This window comes from Bacillus rossius, chromosome 14 (assembly GCF_032445375.1).
Source record: "Bacillus rossius redtenbacheri isolate Brsri chromosome 14, Brsri_v3, whole genome shotgun sequence".
Classification (NCBI taxonomy): Eukaryota; Metazoa; Arthropoda; class Insecta; order Phasmatodea; family Bacillidae; genus Bacillus; species Bacillus rossius.
Window position 1 is genome coordinate 9,748,729 of NC_086341.1, and position 21,254 is coordinate 9,769,982.

The window sequence follows — 21,254 nt, forward strand, 5'->3', positions numbered from 1 at the left end:
TATTTTAACTGAGAGTTTTAAAACATGGAAAATATAATCGGATATTCTTTAATTGGACTTTATCTTGTTTTATTAGGCTTATTAATGTGAGTACTTAATACTGGAAAGATGTTTAGGGAACAGTTTGCAAATAAATTTAACTATTGGAGGTACTGGGACAACACATCTGAACCCAGTGTTACTACAAAACACTATTTTGTATCGATACAGTTATTATCATATAAATTTACAATTTTCCGAAAATCTGTAATTTTACATGAATATTTATTTTCCATTTGTAAAAAATAATAATAGTAGCCTACAGTGCGTTCAAGTTCAACAGACGACATACACAGGATGATTTGATCTTGGTAACCGGTAAATAAATCCGTTATAATCAAGGACGATAGTGTACACAGTGAAACTTTCCATCTTAAATTTAAGAATAAATGCTGGTTAGACCTAATCCTACATAGAGACCGGAAAAATTCGCGGATTCATTTCGTGATAGGCTAGAATCCAAAAACGTTTGCCTTTTTTACCGCATCAGTGATCGGGCCACAGTTTATCTGAATGACACTCGGCCAATGAAAAAACCTTTAACAAAAGAAGCATCGAATAACTAGGGTCCCAGCTAACAGGTGTCACGAGTCAGTAGCCAATGAGCAGATGTACTTTTCCCGCGTGCATAGAGGATCATGGAGTACATCCTAGAGGTCATCGAAATCGCGAATTTTTCCGGTCTCAACTAATACATGTTACTTCGTACATTTACTGTTACCTTCGTAAGTAGGCGGGTGTTGAGATCATTTTCTTTCAACATGAATCATTAATGATAATAATATTTTATCTACAAAGCATTCAAGAATCTGTTGAGTCTACAGCAGAAACCTTCTATTTCCTTGCGCGCTCTTGTTAACCTTGTTTGCAAAGAAACACATAAATACAATGTCGGATCTCGGCTTAGTTTCTACGAAAGTTCAGTTATCTGAGATTACGAAGAACTCCTCATTTATTTGCTGTTAATTTCCCGTTATAAAAACGGTAAATTTACTGTAATTTAAAACAGTGTAGAAAGTAAAACATGATAATTAGGGATTGGAAAGATTAGCGATTCCTAGAGACCTGCAAAATTCGCGGATTCATTCGGTGATAGGCTAGAATTAAAACACATATACCTCTCAGATAATTTTGCTGTTGGCTTACTGTTCATCTGGACGAATCTCAACCAGTTATAAACCCTCAACCAAAGAAGGATCGAATCACAGACAAACCAGCTGAGACGACTTACAAGTCGGAAGCCAACGAACTTGCGTTATTTGCCCGAGTGTACAGGGGTATGTGCAGTCCATCCTGAAGGCCATCGAAACCGCGAATTTTGCAGGTCTCTAGAGATTCCAATGATCTATAGGATAGACTCCATGATCCTCTATGCATTACACCTGCTCATTGGCTGATGACTCGTGACACCTGTAAACTGGGCTGCTTTTGATTCGATACTACTTTCGTCGAGAGTTATACATTGGTTCAGATACCTTCAGACCAACCATGGTCCAATAACTGAACCAGCAAAACTTTAAAAGCATTTTGATACTAGCCTATCGCAAAAAAAAAAAAAACGCGAATTTTTCCATCTCAAAATATAAGTGATTCTGAACTACTACTGCTCAGATGTGCGCTCTACCTATCACAGACTACCTGAAATATAACAACACGGATATCAATAAAGTGCAAGAAAACATTTGGAACTAGATCCGTAGACGATAAAGAAAAACCAGTTCAAATACAGATCTGGTTGTAAGGCTGAAGTCGTTAAAAAAGAAAAAAAAATGCCGTTAGAACCATTTGCAGTGCCTATTGATCATGTAATTTAAAAGCAAAATCGTTTACTTACATAAAGAAGAAGACTTTCCGTTTGTTTTTTTCTTAAACATATCCACAGTTTTCCTCCGATAGGAAGGTCAATGTCTACGTGAGATTTCGGAAAACTGCACCCATCCTCCTTTTCCAGAAATTCCTTAACGCAGAACTTTGGTGCTTCTTGATGAAATTTCGGTTGATGCTTTCTCCGTGCTTTCTTCATCTGCTGTAAAACGGCTATCAACGTTGTTAACGCTCGCTTTCCGATACCCAGTGATTTGAATACGCTTCTCGATTTCAAGAGAGTGCAGTCTACTGTCCGACTTTTAATCGATTTGAGTATCGAGAAGGCACAGAAGCAATTACTTTGAGTGGCAGGTGCAGACTTGGGACGATTATACGCGTCTCGATCAAGAGTCGGCACGCTTATTGTTTTTTTTTTGTTCACGTTCTGTATGGTCGAACTGAAAACATCGTGTACCTCTCAAGCTTTGTAATAAAAGTAAGAAAAAAATCCTTTTGGCACAGCCTACAAGCGTAGGTATATTCCAAAGTACATATTTATTCTGGAAATTTTTTTGGAAACTTCTATTAACTCTTGGAACATTTTAAGAACTTAATGTACATAACATCCTATATATTTTCCAATATTAAAAAAAAAACGATTAAAATGTTTTTCATATTCCGTGCAGCAAAAATATTTTGAATGTTTTTAACTCAATGCATCCCGTATTGAATGTCTTAACGAATTTCATATTTTGCCTACTAAGATAGTTATACAATTATTTGTTTATTTTTAAAAGCTATTTTTCGTCCCTTAAACTAATATGTGGTCGTATAATTTTTTTTGGTCAAAGGTTTAGGTAAATCTTAAAATTGTTAAAAATAGATTCCGACGAATATGATGCTAAGCATGTTTTATTTTATTTTTATTTCAACCCCTGCTTTTACGGTAATAGTTCGTTTCGTCAAACAAAGTTTCAGCCAAAGGTTTAGGATAAAATTGCATGTCTCATTTGGTAAAAAAAAAAATCCCTTGCAGAGATTGATTTTTCATAAATAACCAGAAGCACTCGGAGAACATCAACAATGTCTCGCTACGAATAATCAAGAGCATACAGAGAAAACCAACAAAATATTGACAAGAATAATCAGGAGATTAAACATTTTGGCGGATTTTGGCGAGTATTTGACCAAATTTGAGGAATGTTTAGTCATTTTTGGCAATTATTGACAAATTTTGAAGTTAAAGGTCAAAGGTCAAGTTCAAGGTAATTCAAGATGGCCGCCGTGACATCACAATCCAAGATGGCGGACGGCTCCTCTACCCTACCCATCTCCTCTCGGGAAACCCAGTACCAGGAGGAACCAATATATACTACTTGTTCTGTGTACTAAATATTTTTTTTCTTTGCTTAAAATTTTATTTTCAGTGGGAAACAAACGGAACTAAAAAAAAAAATCGAGTGTGTACTTTTTAGGTGTACAGAAGGAAGGAGACATTCAACGAAGATTTCGAACTTGGTGAAGTTTGTGTACACACGTGGGATCAATGGTCCCCTCCTTGGGGGTAAAGCCCCATGGGAGAAAAGCGATTTGAGGCAGGTCTTTACATGCACACGGAATCTTTCAGCAAATTATTTTCTTTTCACTACGTAGCATCTTCCATTCCAAAACGAGTTCATTATCTCCTTATCTTGGTGGATTAATTCAAGTAAAACTTACTAATATTGTTTGTTTTTTTAAAGAAAAAAGAAAGAATATGCGAGTTTTGGGTTTCAGGCATCAGTAACGCAATAACTACGAGGGGCAAATGTTGCGTTAAGTAGGAAAAGCTTGAATCACTACACGTTAAAGAATTTTCACCTTCATTTTACGAAGAACAATAGCTAAAAATTATCCAGGGATCTTCGTGAATTTACGCCTATCTTCGTTAATCTACGGACACTGACTTCACTTACTTTGAACCTGAATCAAAAAGAATATTCTTGGTACATTAGCAAAACATTAAAAAAACTGTTAAGTCAATAGCAAGAAAACTTTTCTCTTATCCACCATTGTTTGGAACGAAGTATACAAAAGGGAAGTCAAAATACGGCGTCGTTTCTACACAAAGATTCACTTATTTGAAATTACGAAGGACTTTTCGTTTATTTGAGTTAGATTTATCGTTGAAATCTACATAAAATTTACTGTGATTTCTAACAGTATTTTTCCCCTTCGAAAATCGATACGCCGTTCAGCAAAAAGAATCGATTATTAGATATTAGATTGTCTACAATCGATTATGCGATTATCTCCAATCGTTTCTGCCGGTCACTACAGAGACTCCGGACACTCCCGAATTGACGCCACGGAGTGCAGCTCGGGGGGGGGGGGGGGAGGTGAAGTAGGAGGATAAAAGCGAATAGATTGCGTTCGGAAAATAATAACCGATTATTATATCATCTACAAAAGATTATTCGATTATCTACAATCGATTCCGCCGGTCACCACAGAGACCCCGGACACTCCCCTCGGGGTCGAAGGCTACCCCGGCGCTGGTCAATTGACGCCACGGAGAGTGGCTTCAGGGTGGGCAGAGAGAAAAGCGAATGGATTGTTTTTATCGAAGTGTCTTCGGAAAATAATAATCGATTATTAGATTGTCTACAATCGATTATGCGATTATCTCCAATCGATTGTGCCGGTCACCACAGAGACCCCGGACACTCCCCTCGGGGTCGAAGGCTACCCCGGCGCTGGTCAATTGACGCCACGGAGAGCGGCTTCGGGCGGGGAGAGAGAAAAGCGAATGGATTGCTGTTATCGAAGTGTCGTTCGGAAAATAATAATCGATTATTAGATAGTCTACTATCGATTATGCGATTATCTCCAATCGATTGTGCCGGTCACCACAGAGACCCCGGACACTCCCCTCGGGGTCGAAGGCGCACCGGCGCTGGTAAATTGACGACACGGAGTGTGATTTCGGGGGGAGGGGGAAGAGAGAAAAGCGAATGGATTGCTTTTATCGAAATGTCGTTCGGAAAATAATAATCGATTATTAGATTGTCTACAATCGATTATGCTATTATCAACAATCGATTCTGCCGGTCACCACAGAGACCCCGGACACACCCCTCGGGGTCGAAGGCTACCCCGGCGCTGGTCAATTGACGCCACGGAGAGTGGCTTCAGGGTGGGCAGAGAGAAAAGCGAATGGATTGTTTTTATCGAAGTGTCTTCGGAAAATAATAATCGATTATTAGATTGTCTACAATCGATTATGCTATTATCAACAATCGATTCCGCCGGTCACCACAGAGACCCCGGACACTCCCCTCGGGGTCGAAGGCTACCCCGGCGCTGGTCAATTGACGCCACGGAGAGTGGCTTCAGGGTGGGCAGAGAGAAAAGCGAATGGATTGTTTTTATCGAAGTGTCTTCGGAAAATAATAATCGATTATTAGATTGTCTACAATCGATTATGCGATTATCTCCAATCGATTGTGCCGGTCACCACAGAGACCCCGGACACTCCCCTCGGGGTCGAAGGCTACCCCGGCGCTGGTCAATTGACGCCACGGAGAGCGGCTTCGGGCGGGGAGATAGGAAAGCGAATGGATTGCTGTTATCGGACATAGAGGTCACGGTCGGCCCCGGCGAGCAGATACGACCGCCCTCTGTCGCAACTTCCGCCAGACGAACGGCGCTCTGTCCCGGAGATAAGAGCAGCCCGAGAACCGCGGCTGCACCGTTAGAAAAACAACAGTGAATTTCCCCAGCGAATGTTCCTCCGCAGGTCCAGATAACTGCATCTTCGTAGATACAGATGAGACACAAATATATGTGACTTGTTGTAAGTTTTTGGACATACGCCATTGCTAAGAAGTTTTTCTGTTGAAGAAAAAATAAAAAATTAAAAAAATAAATAAAAATATTTTAATTAATTTATTTCTTTATTTTTTAGTTTTTCTTCGACAGAAAAAGTTCTTAGCAATGGCGTATGTCCAGAAACTTACATCAAGTCATGCACTCCCATTGCACAAATCTTTCAAAGATAATACAAATATATGTATTTTAATAAATAATCCTTAATGTCTATTCTGGATGTCTTATGATTAGAGACCTGAAAAATACGCGGATTCATTTCGTGATAGGCTAGAATCAAAATACGTTTGCCTTTTTACTGCATCAGTGATTGGGCCACAGTTTATCTGAATGACACTCGGCCAATGAAAAAATTTCATCAAAAGAAGTATCGAATCACGAGCGGCCCAGTTAACATGTGTCGCGAGTCAGTAGCCAATGAGCAAAAGTAATTTTCCCGCATGCATAGAGGATCATGGAGTCTGTCCTACAGGTCATTGAAATCGCGAATTTTTCCGGCCTCTACTTATGATCACTTAGCATGCTCCTGGAAACGATTTAGATATTTAATCTAATGTATGTGTTCGATTTAAGAAGATAAAGTACCTAATTCTTCAAGAAAACCACATATAGGAGATTGAAACTTGAATAGGTAATAAAGTCATATTGCCACTTTGGATAAGATTTATCTTCGTAGAAACTAGGCCTTAATACAACCACACATTTCCGTGTTCCGTTGTAGACAGAGTAAACTTGCTAATGAATCAGGAAGACCATAAAGTGTTTTTATCACTGTGTTGAAATCGCGTCATTATATGAAGCAATTATTTCTTTAAACTTTATTTTCCTAATGCAAAATCATGAAAACTCTGTTGAAATCCAGAGGTTTATTACCCAATGCGTTTTTCACACAGGACCACGATCAGTCTTGTTAATGGCATCACAGCAAAGAGTTATAAAAGAAGAACTTAAAATAAATAAATAAAAATTAGTTTATCCTTTGGATGTATTAGTATATCAAGTGTGTGTCTGTTATAATGTTGAAGTCACTTAGTTTGACAGGAACTCGCTAGAAAGAATTGTAAAAAATACCATCATGAAGTGAGTATTGTTGTAATAAAATTGCTGACAAGTCTGCAAGGAATTATCGTTAAACTTCATTATAACAAAAAAAAAAATGTATATCCTGATGAAGTGGTTATTCTTATTTTAACCTCCATGGATGGAGGAGGTCAGTGGCAATTGAGGCATTCGCAAGCTTACAGGAGCAAAAACCCCTCCCTTCCAAACTTATTTACGATTGCATCTCAAACTGGATAAAACTGCATTCTCTGGGGGGGGGGGAAGATAAAAAAATTAAAAACTTCAAATGTTTCACTATTTTTCTTGTCAAGGAAATAAATTTGATTTTTTTTTCAGTATTGTTTCTAAATCCTCTTCCCTTTGTCTAAGCCTCTTACTCAGTTTTTCTCTCATCAACGAACTCGATCGATATTTTCTATCTCAATTATTTTATGTTTAAATCTGAGAGTAATTTGTGCCGAATTATCAGGAAGTTATTGCGTTCGTAAATGTGAATATGTGTGTGGGTATACATGTGTTTATATATACACACAAACACACACACATATATATACACACACACCCGGAAATGGACACCGTCCACTTTTAGCATATTATTCATGGCATTCTTTACTACACATAAATACTATTTTCAAGATATGTTTTCTTATTGTGCAACTCTGTTTCATTAACAAATGCAATGCACATGGTGTCCTATATCTCTGGGGCACAGATATATTATATATTTATATACTTATATATTTTATTATATATATATTCGAATGGGGGGCGTTGTACTTAAAGTGGGGTGAGGAACCGAAGGACGCAAACTTAATTTATTTTTCAGGCCATTAAAATTTTTCAAAATATTTTTTTCTGTAAAGCATAGCACATAATTAAATGGTATGCATGCAGGAAACAGTGACTGACTGTTCTAAATAGTTTTCACTATGAAGTCATTAGAAATTAGCATTGACTACATCTTTGGGAATGATTACAACTGTATGAATACCCACAATCAATAGATAGAGACCTGCAAAATTCGCGGTTTCGATGGCCTTCAGGATAGACTGCACACACCCCTGTACACTCGGGCAAATAACGCAAGTTCATTGGCTGCCGACTTGTAAGTCGTCTCAGCTGGTTTGTCTGTGATTCGATCCTTCTTTGGTTTTGGGTTTATAACTGGTTGAGATTCGTCCAGATGGACAGTAAGCCAATAGCAAAATTATCTAAGAGAGGTATATGTGTTTGAATTCTAGTCTATCACAGAATGAATCCGCGAATTTTGCAGGTCTCTATCAATAGATTATGCGTTAGGATCGCTCGATCTCTGCTTTAAAGGAAGCAAAATTTTAAAATCAAACTACGAAAAATTGTTAAAGAGCATAACCGTTTAAACCAATATGACGTATATGGCATCTGTCCCTTCCTTCCTCCCCCCTCCATCATTCCTTTCCAATAGGTTGGCCGGCAGCTTGGTGAGAAATGACGAAATACGCCTCCGATCCCCCTCAAAAGTCCAGTAATGCTAAAAATAATGCGGACAACAATGTCTTATAAGTTCCCGCCCCTTGTTTAGTTGTGTCTATCTACCCCAACCAACTTTTCCCTCCTGGAACATCATTCCTTTTCCTGTAACCAACCTGCATGCTCCATTTGCCCTATGTCCAAGCACGCTTTACCTGGGCCCATCTTATATATAGTCTAGAGCAGCAGTTCCCAATATTTTTTGGACAGGGAAATTTATCTTATACAGATTTATCAGTTTGACGAGAATGTACACTAAGCACTTATAAATTATTAAACAAACTATACAATATTTATATAAATATATTTTCCAGTAAACGTGCATTATTAATTACTTTCGTATCTCAAGACAATTTTTTTATTCAAACATAAAACTGAAGACGTGTTCATAGGCAAGCGTGCGGAAGCAGCTTAAATAAAATAAACTAACAAAAAACTTTTAAATAAAGACAACGCCTTTTAGAGATTTTTGAGGTTATAATTTTATCCGTCCATCCGTCGAGAGTTGAAGCTTGGCGAGGTTTTGACGGACGGATGAATGGAATTTTTCGGGCCATCTGATTGGTTGAATGCCACGTGATTGACGGACGGACGGATAAAGGACGGATAAGATAGATCATTGTTAGACTGGTTTCAAAATTTAAAATAAACATAAGCGAGTGCATAGCAGGCCATGCGCATGACTGTGCACACTACTTTTGCAAATCGGTTCACAATTGAAATCTTAACCGTTGATTTAAGCCAATGAAATTTCGCGATGTATCCGACATCTGTTGACATTGTAAGTAATTATATTAACTACCAAATGATTATACCGTAACATCTGTCCAACAATTTGTAAGCACAGTTTTTCAAAATATAAATAAATAGAGGTTATATAAAAAGTTTTTAGTTAACCACTCTAACCACGACACATTATGTATTCACAATTTTTGCTAGTGACTTATGAGTAACAGCATTAATTAATTTTTAAACCCGTAATTACACATGAGCATTGTAATATATCGAAAAATTCTCGCCACAATATGATTGATAGATATACACAGTTCTCTAGTCCCGCCAAAATGGCTTACTCTCATTGGGTGTTGCGCCATGCGTCCGTTAGAGAAATAAAATACCTATATTAATTTACCTTCTACGCGCACGACCTATCTCCCATTCACACAAATGTCGTATGCGCTTTTGTGTCAGTAGGTTAGAAAACATGGCGGCCAAATCTTATTATCGTTATTCTTTTTTTTTTGTGTTTTATTCCAGCTCTTAGCGTGGTTGCGGAGCCGTGTTTCGGCACGTGACCGCCAGGCGCGTGTTGCAGGCAGATGCGCGCGCACGCGCCCCCCCCCCCCCCCCCCCCCACCCCTCTACACCGGCGTGGCCCGGCGCAGCTGCGTGGCTGCAGGCAGCTGCCGGCAGTAGCGCGCCAGTCGAGGGCGGAGTGAGTCACGCATGACTCCCCGGCAGGTAGCAGCACACCGCGCTTTCATGCCGCCGCCATGACGCACGCGCCCGAGCGCCGTAGGCGGCCCAGCGAAGCCGCCGCCGCCGCCGCCGCAGACTACCAGGCCGTGCCGCCCCCGGACGGCGGCTGGGGGTGGGTCGTCGTGTTCGCCTCCTTCATGATCCACATCGTCAGTGAGTATTCCTTGAAATCTCTCCTCATTGCATGCCTTTGCCTCTCGCTGTAAACACCGTTTGAATCCGCCACGTTAAATCATTTGCAGTTTTTTTTTTTTGCCGGACGATTTGCTCTTGTGCTGGCGTGCAAATAACCACACCAGGGTTTATTGTTGACGCTCTGATTACTCGGAATATCTGTATGTCACAAAAAAATCCTGCTCTAGACTAGGTTATGTTCATTGTTTACCTTGCTAACTGTCGTTTAGTACTAACTCCCGCCCACAAACTCGTTGTTATACTTAAATAAGAAGGAATCTGCACTATTTAACAGACTTGGACAATAAATTTAAGACACTCTACTCTGCCTTTTTTTTAAATTTGGAAGTAATAAATATTGACCTAAATTGCGTCTTTTCGAGAATCATGATGGTTCTTGAAGTTTTGGTTTACCGCCAAAACGATCAAAGAACAATGTTATAGGTTAAGATGTTACAAGCACAGAAAATATGTACTGCTTGATTAGTAGATATCTGTTGAGTTAAATAGTTATATTATATTTTTTTACATCGGCAAACCGGTAATAAACAAACAACATGTTTGCATAAACTATGGTAGGTATCAAAATGTTGCTCCATAGAAGTTTTAACGGAAAAAGACAAACATATCTCTTTGACGAAATTACTGATGATGTAGGCCTATATAACAATAAATGAAGACATTTGCAGACATTTGAAAATACGTATAAATTTTTATTCTGATCATAATAGCAGCATAAACCTGGTTTAGAAAACCAATGCGCTACATGTAAGTTTTCTTAGGAAATTTTTTATTTATTTATGTCGCATGAATATCGGAAGTGACTTGTTAAGTTTATAGCCGTATTGAAACTAACATTTTTATAGGTTCTTTAAATTATTCATATAATGGAGAATTTAGATTAAATACAACTTCTTGGACAAAAGCCATTGCGGGTTTTTCACTTTTTGTCATGGAAAAAAATTCCAAGAACGCAAATAAAAAATAATAATGATGAAAACATAAACCCACAACGAACAAACCTAAATCAGCTGATGCCAAACAGACAAACCCAACAATGAACCAAAACAGGTATTAAGGACAACACAACGACGACAGCATAGACGAACACATTCAAACTTAAATATTAGACAGCACAAGAATTCCGTGGCAGGAATTTAGTCATGAAAAAAAATAACAGCACAGACAGTTTCAACAATAAAAGTAAATGAAGGCTTACAAATATATATATATATATATATATTTTTTTTTCTGGACAATGCAGCAAATATACGAACACAACTATTAAGATAAAACAGATATTAACAACACCGACGAACACAGTAGTAACAGGCATCTGTTCCAGCCATCAGGCGCTTAGAGGCGATGCCGTGCTAGAAGCACCAGCGAGAGTCGTACTTATCAATCCCGCCTGTGTAACACAAATGCAGGACTGATGTGTGGCGCTAGAGTTTTTAGGTTCGAATGCTGTTCATTGCGTGAGGATGTGCATGGTTTTTTTTTTTCCTTGACTATTTGTAAGGACAGTTTTTTTTCGTGGGAAAAAAAATCTTTTAACACTTGTTGGACAGCATTACGGTTTTCCCGCGCGAGCGTTTTTTTTCCTCTCTCTGTGATTGGAGGTCTTCTGCAATGGGAACCATTGTCTTTTTTGGCCGGGCCCTTCAGGACGTTTTTTCCCCCGCCCTTCGCACAGGATTACTGTGATTGGATTGCCGACATAAGACACGAGCCTGGAAGAAACTCACTCAGCCAATCACCAAAACACACACCCATGCTGCAGTGTTTCAACACACAGCTGTTTACGAAACTAGTCAGTGGAATTTCACAGAAACTACTACATTTATGTAACAGATTGGAGCAGTTTTCCCCCAGTGGAATTCCACTGATTTCCATTAGTTTCAACAGTTTCCTGATAAATCTCTGGGCTTTATGATTCAAAACGCGCCATTCAGTGACAATCTCCAGGGTGACGACTAAGCGACGAGAGCAATGAAAGCCATCGCCATCTTGGAATGCTTTCCGAATTGCAACGTACTAAATAAAAAATTACAAAAGTTACGAACTGATCAATTTGAGCACAGCCCGAATTCGTTCTCTCATGTACATAAAAAAAAGGAGTTTATTGTTGACTAAAATTCTTTTATACCATTCAAGCTACTAGAAAATAATTCCTTCGAGTCTGTTTTTTTTTAAGACGACCTTTTTTCTTTTCGTAACATTTACAGGCACCGAGTGTTTCAGCGGCCACCCGTGAGATCCCGCCGCTGTCGATGGGAAGACAAGCGTGACCTTGGCGTTATCGCCGAGATAACGCGACAACTCCGGTTTGGCGACCTTGAACGATCGTCCAAGCACGTGGCTTGATTCATCTGCTGCATGTTGGAAATGTTGACGGGAAGTTTTCGATCGCGATCGGTGGAATCGACAGTTGTTAACATGCGACAGAATTATTTTTTATTTTCTTAAACCACGCCGACATTCAGGGCCGTCAAGTTGGTGGTTATTGGGGGAAGGGGGGGGGGAGGGACAAAAACCCTTGGGGATTGAGCTTGGTCGTGTTACGAATTTATTTTTTACCGCTTGTGTTTACCGTGATAGGACTAGGTACACAAACTAAGAATTTTAATGTAAAGAGAGGGGGGTAGTATTAGTTCACAGCAAACTAAGCGCGTGAGACACTCGATAGTTTGAGGTTGAATGATGAGTATCTGTTCGTCCACGCGCCAGTAGAGATACCGTGAGAGCCAGTGACCCCCCCCCCCCTCACTCCCCCACTTATCCACACGGGCGTGGCGAGGAATGCCCTAGCCAAGGACGAGAATATCTGGTACGGAAATATACCCCCTCCCTCGCTCGCCAGGCGCCCGGGGTGTCGCGTCGTTCCGGTCAAGTGGTAAAGGGGGGGGGGGGACACTTAATTGCCGAGACTGAGACCTAGTTTTTTATAAGTAGTTCTGGCCCGAACCGCTAGATGGTAGCTTTCGTAATACATTACTAAACGCACCTATACTGATCGTGAGAAGTAATGCATGAGTAGAGTCCTGTAAAATTCGCGATTTCAAATCCCTAAAGGATAGACTCCATGACCCTCTACTCACTCGTGCAAATTACATCTGCTGATTGATTATATACCGACTCGTAACACCTGTTGACTGGAATGATCGTGATTCGCTAATTCTTCTGTTAAAGATTTTCCATTGGCCCAGAGTCCTTCAGATAAACTGTGTGGCCCAATCACTGAAGCAAAATAATGTCAAAAGTATTTGGACTCTATCCTATCGCGAAATGAATCCGCGAATTTTACAGGTCTCTATGCATGAGTTATTATCAGGGCAAACAAACCAGTGATGATTAATTTTCACTTTATTTTTGGTAGGCACATGTTTTGGTGGTGTAGCATACCAGAAACTTTGCATCTTCCACTAATTTACATAGAACGTGATTTTTTTATCGCAATGTTTAAATGCCTGTTACTAAGCATTCGGTCGTTAAGTAGTTGAACTGACATGAACCAACGCTATAAACGGTAGCCATGTGGACCTATGTTTCACGCTCCGTGGGACCACCTATCGTCGGGCGTTGAGACTTATCCTGAGGAAGTCCATTGTACACTCCAACGAGAACCTTGTTAGATGACATCCAGCTACCCGCTCTTAAAAGACTCCATTTTCAAGCATGCCAGGTTTTTTTTTTGAAAGCTTCGAGTCATAATTATCTCCTAATTTCGTGACTTGTCTCAAGATAAGTATCTTGAACCCCAAAAACGTCGGACAATGTTAAACTGAAAGTAGCTTTATCCCCCATAGGTAGAGACCGGAAAAATTCGCGATTTCAATGAACTGTAGGATATACTCCATGATCCTCTATGCACGCGGGAAAATACATTTGCTCATTGGCTACTGACTCGTGACACCTGTTAACTGGGATGTTAGTGATTCGATACTTCTTTTGGTAAAGGTTTTTAATTGGCCGAGTGTCATTCAGATAAACTGTGGCCCAATCAATGATGCAGTGAAAAGGCAAACGCTTTAGGATTCTAGCCTATCACGAAATGAATCCGCGAATTTTTCCGGTCTCTACCCATGGGACTTATAATTTCTCAACGTTTCCGAATAGCGTGTGGTTTTTTTTAATGTCTGCACTAATTTAACCTTCATAAAATAGGTTTTTCTAATGGACATAATTAATTCTTATTTTTTTCCACAAGTTTATGTAAAATGTTTATTTTCAATATGTAAGGTACACAAAGATCTAAAGTGAACAAGAGCCTTCCTCCTCATCCCATAGATAGGATAAGAATGATGTTCTAGAAAACCATTTTTTTAATAATTTTTTTCTGGTTATATTTTGAATAAGTAACTTGTTTTTCTTCTTTTTTCTGTAAACAGAGTCTCGTTTTGTTGTAAGCCACATGATCGAGCCGATATGGCTGTATCATGTAATGATTCACATCGTATTAAGGGTAGACTCACATGCTAGGGGCCACTTTATGTATATCTTCTGTGTCTATAAACTACTTTACTTTACAAACCACTTTTTTTTTGTTAGTAGTTACGGGCCCACCCAACAGATAGCGTCACATGTCGCGCAGAACATGGTTTCAGTTTCCACTGCAAGACTCGCTCTTCTATTACCTCGTTTAGGGTAAAATTTCAATCCGGATTGAACCTGGAGTGGAGTGAAGAATCTAGATTGAAATATTACTTAAAACACTTTGTTGTGGACTGAAGTTGGAGTGAAGTGAGATAATCCACTCCACTTGTTGAGGTGGACTGGACTGAAGAATCCGGATTGAGATTTTACTTTAAACACGGACTGGAGTGAAAAGAAAACACGCACGAGCAAGCCGCCGCCATATTGCATTGTTTGTTATTGGTCTCAATGCATTTCAGGCATAATTTGTGAAAATGGCAACAAAAAAAAATAGCAGAGGAATGTGTGGACAGAGATGGAAGTAGAGTTATTGTTGGACGTAATGATTAGATCGCACCACAACATGTTCAGTCCATGTTGACTCCAACTTCGATCTTGTTTACATTTCAATCTGGATTGTGATATTTACCATAAACGCATTTCGTCAGTCTATGTTCGTTACACATTCACTCCGAGTTCACTCCACTCCAGCTTCAATCCGGATTGAAATTTTACCCTAAACTTTGAATATATATATATATATATATATATATATATATATATATATATATACTGTATAGAAGTCGCGAGTGGATAGGATTTACTCTACGTTTTTCAGAAGCGTATGATGATCAGCTTGGGAACTTCACCGCTGCAGTGCGCTGCCGTAAGTTATGTACACGTTAGAGCGCAGCACTGTCGCCCGCTGTCATTCCCCGCACCCCTCATCTATCATTCACTGCAGCTCAAGTTTGTTCCACGGGAGGGGGAAGGGGTGTTTGAAGAGTTCGACACTTGTCCGCTAGGGACCACCACAAGTCGATGCCCTAGAGATGGTGGCGATTGCGGCGGTGAATTAACCAACTATCTCAAAACCGTATTAGAAATTTTAACCTGGGCTGGCGACTTCTATACAGTATATATATTCAAAGCCCTAAACGAGGTATATGCCTGCCCTTGTTCTATGGGCGCGGCTTCCCAGCTCCTGGGACGATTGGAGCCGCCCGTCCGCCCAGGCCGTGGTCTCCCCCGTAACAGAAATATTTACCACTAACTTGAGCACGTCTGAAGAAAAAAAAAAACTAGTTTTTTATTTATAACTAGGCCTAAGGTGCCCGTTCAAATTTGATGAATATTACAAACTCTGTAATTTAATATAAACAAAATTTTTATTAAAAAATCAATTTTTTTTAAATATTGTGCAAATGAATACTATTTCTTATATATATTTATTCACATAAAATTGAAGAAAAAAATTGGGAAAAAAATTATATATAACTAGAGACCGGAAAAATTCGCGGGTTCAATGAACTTCAGGATAGACTCCAATATCCTCTACACACTCCTCGGGCAAATGCCAAATCTACATTGGGCGCTGACTTGTGAGTCGTCTGGACTGGGTGGCCTGTGATTCGACATTTCAATGAGTGAGGGTCTCTAATTGGCCCTACAGTCCTCCAGATTAACAGAGAACCAATGGCAGAAGCCGCACTAAGGTATAATTATTTGAATTTTAGCATAACACGAGATGAACCCGCGAATTTTTCAGGTCTCTATATATAACATAAATTCCGACGGATTTTCAATAAACTCATAAACTTGAGAGAAATAAGCATATTAAAAAAAAATAACAAATATTTTTGAAAGGGCGGGGGGTGGGGGGAGGGCAAAAGAGCCTTAGAATGCTGTTGGAGCGATGTTCCAGGGGGTCAACGCCCTTGCCAGAAATCCTTCCAATCGCTCGCATTCCAGGCTGTTCTCCGCGCAGATGAAGGGACCCTGGAATCTCTCATAAACCCGGGAAAGTTCTGCAGCGTGTCATGGAAAAACGAAATAAGTCCAGAAGTAGTTTCCACTGTTTTAATAGGACTGCATTGACAGATTTTCTCTCAGGATTCGCGAATTTAAATTACTGTCGTAAAGTACGGGCGATTTTAATTTCAATGCACAGTTTGTTAGGTCAGTTGAACCTAAAATAACAAAAGCAGAGTAAATTTTTTCAATCCGACTAAAACTTTTTTATTTTATTTTGTCGACAAAACAATATGCAGAGACAGAGAGACGAAAAACACACTTTTAAAAAATTAGTATTATGCCCGACACAATATATTCTTATGTTCTGAGGTGACAAGCAAATAATTTTGTAGACTTTACAATAACCTTTCACTATTTTTTCTATAACCTCTTTCGTCTCATACAAATCAAATGCAGTCTCCGTAACAAAAAGATTATTGTCTTCTTAACTAAACATGATGTACAAAATATATCTGATAAAATAGAGATATTTGTTTTTAGGAAAAATATTTTTGAGAAACTTTTGTGGTAATTTAAAATAAAATTTTATAACAATTTATGCATTGACAGAAACAAATAATTAGATTCGATAAACTTATTATGCAAATAGAACCAAAGTAAAACACATATTTGATCTTTTCTTTTCAACGAACTTAACATTCGGGAGTTGGGTAGGACCCATAATACCTTCTACCAACTGATACGTATAGTTTCTTTAAATAGTGCCAACCTATCTGCAGAAAATAAACTATTGAGCAACGTTTGTTAACTTATCTTAAATAGCGCGAATTGATGTTGGTAATGGAAAAATAAAAAAAAAATCTGGGAAAATGTTTTTTGAAGTGACGTCTCTGATTTCCAGTTAGTTTTGGGTCCTCGGTGGCTGGATTGCAAAAGCGTCGCACTCGTAATGGCGAGGGTCGGGGGTTCGATTCCAACATCCCTCAATGACTCGAATATTACGAGCATTGAGTCGATACTAGGTGGTTCGGTTCAACCATAATCTCACAAGTCCTGTCACTTTAAAACCTCCATGCATAACCATCCATCTTTTAATCTTGCAATCCTATATATAGTTACGGAAGAGCCTATGATGTACATTCTGTATTGCACAGACCAGAACAAGCCCGAATATCTACCTTCGGCCAACTTCGTCAGTTTTTTTTTGTTTATTACTTTACAAAATTGTGGATGGTTGGTTATGTTAGGTTGGTATAGCTACATTAAAAATACTGTCAAATCATTTTAATGCCGACGTTGGCCGAAGGTAGATATTCGGGCTTGTTCGGGTCTGTGCAATATAGAATCGTGAATGTATATCATAGACTTCCCATAGTTACGCTCTTCACTGACTCTGTAACTCCAAAGAGATATGTATACCTTGGAGAAAAGCGTATCATGAAGCACAAATATTACCGTACTCCATAGAGGTGTGTATAAAATAGAAAATGGAAGTGTAACAATAGAGTAGGTAACATTTGAAATAAAGCTACATACCTAATCGGAACACGTCTTAATTATTAAATTAAAGTGTTGCCTTACGAATAACTATGCGTATGATTACTAAAATAGCTGTATCTCAGAACGGTGAAAAGTTTCCTTTTTTTGAAATTCAGTTTGTGGTACTGGGAATCTTTTGATGACATTTGTGGTCACTTAATTTCTTGCTGCTAAAATTATCGGCAAATATCAGAGATGTATTTAATATATATAATTTTTGTCATTTTATTTTTTAATTTTATATAGGTGTATCAGAAATAATTTTCATTTGCATAACGAGTTAGGTTACAACAGCCATACAGAGACTCACTCGATGCACCAGTGACTGGTTCGTAGAGATCGGAAGATTTCGCGGATTCATTTCGCCATAGGCTAAAATTCAAATGCACACAACTCTGAGCCGCTTTTGCTATTTTACCACTGTTTGTCTGCATGACTCTTGGCCAATGAGAAACCCTCGACCAAAAAAGAAGTATATCGAATCGCAGGCAAACCAGATCAGACGTCAGCGGCCAATGAACTGGCCTTATTTTTCTCCGAGTATAGAGAGTACTGTGTAGTTCATCCTGCAGAAGGTAATCGAAACCGCGAATTTTTCCAGACCCTATTTGGGTCGGATAGTTGCAGGCGCTCCTGAGGACTTAACTGCGAGGGACGCTGCTACGGGAAAGCTTTTATCGGGTTCCGTTACCAACTTCGTTTTTTTTTTCTCTTCCCCTTTTTCCTTCAGTTCCTTGTTTAGTGCTGCCTCATTGAAGCTTCTCTGTGTTCTTCAGAGTGCCAGTCGAGGAAGGGAAGGTTTTTTTTGTAGACGACTTACAATGCGGTCGGATATTTTTGACAGTTTATAAAACGTTTCATATCTTGGGAAAACAATTCCTCCCACATTACTAGGGGCAGGCATTTTTCGCGAAAAAAAATATGAACGCCTATTAGACTGCAACATGGTGTATCCGCATCAGCGGTTTCTTCCTCGTGATTGGCGGCCGTCTGCGAGAGAAGTCGTTGCTTTATTTGACCGAGCCACCCAGGACGCGTTTGCTTCCGTATTGAATTACTGTGATTGGTTGTACTGACAGTAGACATGTCCGTGAAAGAAACTCACCCAATCACGAAACACGTACAATGCTAGAGTGTTTTAAATTTCAGCTAGTCTAGGAATCATTTCGCGAAAAGTGCATGCCCCTACACATTACATGTGCAACAACTAGTTCAACATTATATACTTTACGCTGTGGAGATCTGAGAAATTTGGTTGATTCATTTCGCAACGGGCTGGAATCCAAACACATTTGCCTTTTTGTTGCTTCAGTGATTGGGCCGCAGTTTATCCGAAGGACTCTGGGCCAATGAAAATATCCTTCAGCAAAATAAGTATCGAATTACGAATTAACAGGTGTCACGTGTCAGTAGCCAATGAGCAGATGGAATTTGCCCAATCATGGAGTCTATCCTTGGGGGGGGGGGGGGGGGTGTCAATGAAATCGCGAATTTTTACGTTCTAATTACTAGAAACACGTGTATTTAACGGGAAAATATGACTGTATGATTCAACTTCGAAGCACCGTGTTAGTTTTTTTTTTATTTTTGCAAAAATTATGGTTTGTTTAAAAAACAGAAAAATTTCACGTTACAAGAGGCTGCGTCCACTTAAGACTCTTTATATTTGCAGAGAGAAATTTTTAACTAACCTATATGATGAAACGGGTCCGATGAAAGCGAAAAAGAGCATAAAAAATACTATCCCTGGCTTTGGACCTAATTCTGACAAGGAATTTTATTAAAATACTACTCGTATTGTTAAAATTCATTAATCAGTAAACACCGGAAAAAATTCGCGATTTCAATGACCTGTAGGATATACTCCATAATCCTCTACGAACGCGGGAAAATTACATCTGTTCATTGGCTACTGACTCGTGTCGCCTGTTGACTAGGACGTTAGTGATTTGATACTTCTTTTGTTGAAAGTTTTTCATTGGCCGAGGGTCATTCAGAAAAACTGTGGGTCCAATCACTGTTGCAGTAAAAAGGCAAATGTTTTTGGATTCTAGACTATCACGAAATTAATCCGCGAATTTTTCAGGTCTCTATTAATAAGCAATAAAGTTTCACCATCGCTTTGTTAACATGATTTTGCGCCACCAGCACACAGAGGGAAGCCCCGTGGTCACACATTTCCGTTTCATTCACGGAAATTACTCCCACCAAATAGCGCACACCGAGAGCTAATTTGTTACACTTAAAGAAAAAAACAAACTATTCTGCATGTGTCACCGAGTGTTCTGCAGACCAGAAGATGTTGAGGAGCTTGCAGATTATCTTCGTATATGTGGTCCCATTTCTTCCAGTTTACTTTGCGTCACGTCCTGGGCTGTTCCCGAACTACAAAAGGCATCATCTAGTGGAAAGTGATGTTTTGCGAGAGAGAGAGAGAGAGACTGCAGTAAGTAGTGCCCACACCAGCGGCTTCTTTCTTGCATTTGGCGGTCGTCTGCAAGAGAAGCAATCGCTAGAGACAGGAAAAATTCGCGATTTCAATGACCTGTAGGATATACTCCATGATCCTCTATGCACGCGGGAAAATTACTTTTGCTCATTGGCTACTGACTCGTGTGTCACCTGTTAATTGTGACACTAGTGATTGGATACTTCTTTTGTTGAAAGTTTATTATTGGTCAAGTGTCATTCATATAAACTGCGGCCCAATCACTGATGCGGTGAAAAGGCAAACATATTTTGATTCTAGCCTATCGCGAAATGAATCCGCGAATTTTTCCGGTCTCTATTTATAGGGATATTTGTAACTTTTGCCATGGAAATTGAGGGAAAAGTAAGGGAGATTTTACTACAGAACTGTGTGGACATCCTGCGGAGTGATCTAGGCTGGAAATGGATTTGAACCCTTGTCCTGTGACATGCGAATCCAGCTCGCCCCATTTTAGTAGGTCCCGAGGGGACACGGCGGATGTTTTCGGAACGGCGTGAACAGGGGGGGCTCAGCAATCAAGACATCTGGCCCGCGCAGCACATAGCTACAGCACGAGCACACTTGCTAAACGTTGCGTCAGGCGGTGCTCGCTGTTTACCTCTCGACGGTTCAACAAGCAGCGCGGTGCCTGCAGTCTGGAGGACAAACTCGTTATCACGTGACGTGATCGGTGGTGTTGCTGGCTGCTGGGCTGGTAGAGGCAGAGGCTGCACGCCAACGTGTTTTTATAGTGTCTCTCATCTATAGGGACCGGAAAAATTCGCGGATTCAATGACCTAAGGTACGCGCGCACTAGGCCGTCACAGACAAATACAAAAATGTATAACGTGTAGAGTACGATCGGTAGCTCCGGCAGTCCGACAGAAAGTTCACGAGAGGGAATTAAAAGACAGTGCGG

At 39.7% G+C, this 21,254-nt stretch overlaps 2 protein-coding genes across 3 annotated transcripts in view; one reads left to right on the plus strand and one right to left on the minus strand.

Moving 5' to 3' along the window:
• Positions 1 to 9,446, minus strand: part of LOC134539121 (mucin-5AC-like) — a 177,821-nt gene extending 168,375 nt beyond the window's left edge. The window contains exon 1 of the mRNA XM_063380863.1: positions 9,416 to 9,446. The gene's annotated coding sequence lies outside the window, so the exon portion shown is untranslated. The remainder of the gene's footprint in view (positions 1 to 9,415) is intronic.
• A 213-nt stretch (positions 9,447 to 9,659) lies between these two features.
• Positions 9,660 to 21,254, plus strand: part of LOC134539120 (uncharacterized) — a 100,092-nt gene continuing 88,497 nt past the window's right edge. The window contains exon 1 of one of the 2 annotated variants that reach the window (XM_063380860.1): positions 9,660 to 9,915. In XM_063380860.1, coding sequence (XP_063236930.1) covers positions 9,777 to 9,915 — 139 coding nt within the window. In that variant the 5' untranslated portion in view covers positions 9,660 to 9,776. The remainder of the gene's footprint in view (positions 9,916 to 21,254) is intronic. The other variant, XM_063380861.1, reaches the window with a different exon arrangement.